We start from the raw sequence: 2358 nt of genomic DNA on the forward strand, positions 1-2358 counted from the left end.
GGATCAACAAGCATTTCTGAGTAGAGGATGATGCTTCCATCGCCACCGCAACTGAGAAACAAATTTGGTTATGGTAGACAAAATGATGGTTGGGAAGGTTCACTCGATAGTGTAGGAGGACAACCGCCCTAATAACCGAGCTAGAGACCAACATCGCGGTTCAAACCGCAATGCTAGAAACAAAAGCCGTGGAAACGACCGAGCTAACGCTCTTCGCAGCGAAGAGGAAGATGCTAAGAGGAAGTTGAAAGCACGAACCAGCATCACCACTGTCTTTAAGATCCCTATTTATCGCATCCTTAGTGAAATCTAAGGTGAGCCATACATGCGTTGGCCGGCCAAATTGGGAGACATGCAGCGGGGCTTCAACTCGAGGTATCGCTGCACTTTTTATGAAGAAAGGGGGCACCGAACGGAGGACTGCGTGCCTCTCAAACAACACTTGGAGGAGCTGGTTGCGGTTGGGCATTTGGATCACTACATTGACGGGGGTATGAGGGTTGCTCCAAAAGAACAAGCCGAGCCAAATGGCCTTGCCGCCCTGGATGCGGCACTCCAAGGAGTAATCAATGTTATTCACGGCATCATTGAGCCGGCGCGGGTTTGCGAGCTGAAGGGAGATGATCAAGAAGGCCAAACACATGAGGGAAGTGCTCTCTGTTCAACCTGCTGTAAAGAAAGGAAAGACCGAGATAAAAGACGTCTTAACTTTTTCAAGCAAGGACTTGGAAGGAATTCAAACTCCTCATAATGACACCTTAGTTATGACACTTCGCGTCAAAGACTTCGATATCAAAATAATTTTGATTGACCAGGGGAGTTTGATCGAGATCATGTATTGTGACGCATTCAAGCAGATGAAATTGGAGGACAAAGACTTGGCTCCAGCAACGTCTCCTTTGGTCGGCTTCAACTCTCAACCAGAATGGCCAATTGGAAAGATCATTTTGCCAGTCAAAGCTGGGTCAGTCACGAAACAAGTGGAATTTTGGGTGCTTAAGGTCCCATAAACCTATAACCTAATCTTGGGAAGGGGTTGGTTGCACGCCATGCAAGTAGTAACGTCGACTTATCACCAGGTCTTGCGCTTTCCTGCACTAGCCGGACAAGTAGAAGAGGTTTGGGGGACCAAGTAATGGCAAAACAATGCTTTGTCATAGTGAATGGCAGCTGGGCCGCCCAAGGCTTTGTCCAAATGATAGAAGGGCCAAAAGGAAAGGAAGTCTTGGAAGATATGGGAAGAAAAGCCGAAGAGAAATCGGTTGAAGATTTGGTAGAAGTGCGTATTGATGAGAATGATCTGAATAAGTTCTTTCTTTTGGGATCATCTTTGTCCAGTGCTGAGCGGCTCGATTATGTCAACTTTTTGGTTTCCAACATTGAGGCCTTTGCGTGGACGCCTTACGATATGCCTGGCGTCGACCCTAGCTTCATTTGCCACCAATTGAATGTCTTTCTGAATGGACCGGTTATTCAAAGAACGCGGCCCTCGGCCTTGCACCATGCCAAGGTAGTGGCAGAGGAGGTCAAGAACTTGCTAAAAGCTGAGGCGATAGAAGAAGTGAAATATCCTAGATGGATCTCTATCACGGTGGTAGTATCGAAGAAGAATGGTAAATGGTGGGTGTGCGTCAATTATAAGACAGTTAACCGTACATGTCCAAAGGACAGCTTCCCCCTCCTAAGAATCGACCAGCTGGTGGATCTAACCCCAGCCATCAGAGGTTTAGCTTCCTGGATGCATATTGCGGCTACCATCGCCATGTACAAACCGGACTGAGAGATCACTTCATTCACCACTCCAAGAGGCTTGTGCTGCTACAAGGTCATGCTATTTGGTCTAAAAAATGCAAGAACAACTTTTCAAAGAATGGTAACCAAAATGTTCGCTCTTCTTGGCCGCACTATGGAGGCTTACATTGACAACATGGTGGTGAAGAGCAAAGACAAGTCTCAACACCTGGCCGACCTAGTAGAAATGTTTGTCGTACTCAAACATCACAAGCTACGTTTAAATGCCTCCAAGTGTGCGTTCTTAGTGGGAACCGAGAAATTTCTAGGTTTTTTGGTCACTAACCGAGGAATCGAAGTTGACCCTTCCCAGATCAAGGCAATACAAGAATTGGAGTGGCTAAACTTCACGAAGGACGTACAACATCTTGTCGGGATGTCAGCCGTGTTGAACAGATTTATCAGCCAGTCTTCAGATCGTTGCAGGCCCTTTTTCAAAACTTTGAAAGCCAAGTTTTTTTGGGATGACGAATGCGACCATGCACTGGCGGATCTCAAGGTATACCTCTTCTCGGCCCCAATCCTGGTTACACCACGACTGGGCAAAGAGTTGTATATCTACTTGGC

At 46.9% G+C, this 2358-nt stretch overlaps 1 protein-coding gene across 1 annotated transcript; it reads left to right on the forward strand.

Moving 5' to 3' along the window:
• Positions 1 to 620: 620 nt before the first annotated feature.
• Positions 621 to 1780, forward strand: LOC145799331 (uncharacterized). The gene is made up of 2 exons (XM_082888887.1): positions 621 to 964; positions 1171 to 1780. Exons 1-2 carry the CDS (start codon positions 621 to 623, stop codon positions 1778 to 1780), a joined length of 954 nt encoding a protein of 317 aa, XP_082745013.1.
• Positions 1781 to 2358: the final 578 nt, after the last annotated feature.

Source organism: Camellia sinensis, chromosome 9, assembly GCF_055761805.1.
Source record: "Camellia sinensis isolate YWXY chromosome 9, ASM5576180v1, whole genome shotgun sequence".
In the NCBI taxonomy this organism is placed as follows: domain Eukaryota; kingdom Viridiplantae; phylum Streptophyta; class Magnoliopsida; order Ericales; family Theaceae; genus Camellia; species Camellia sinensis.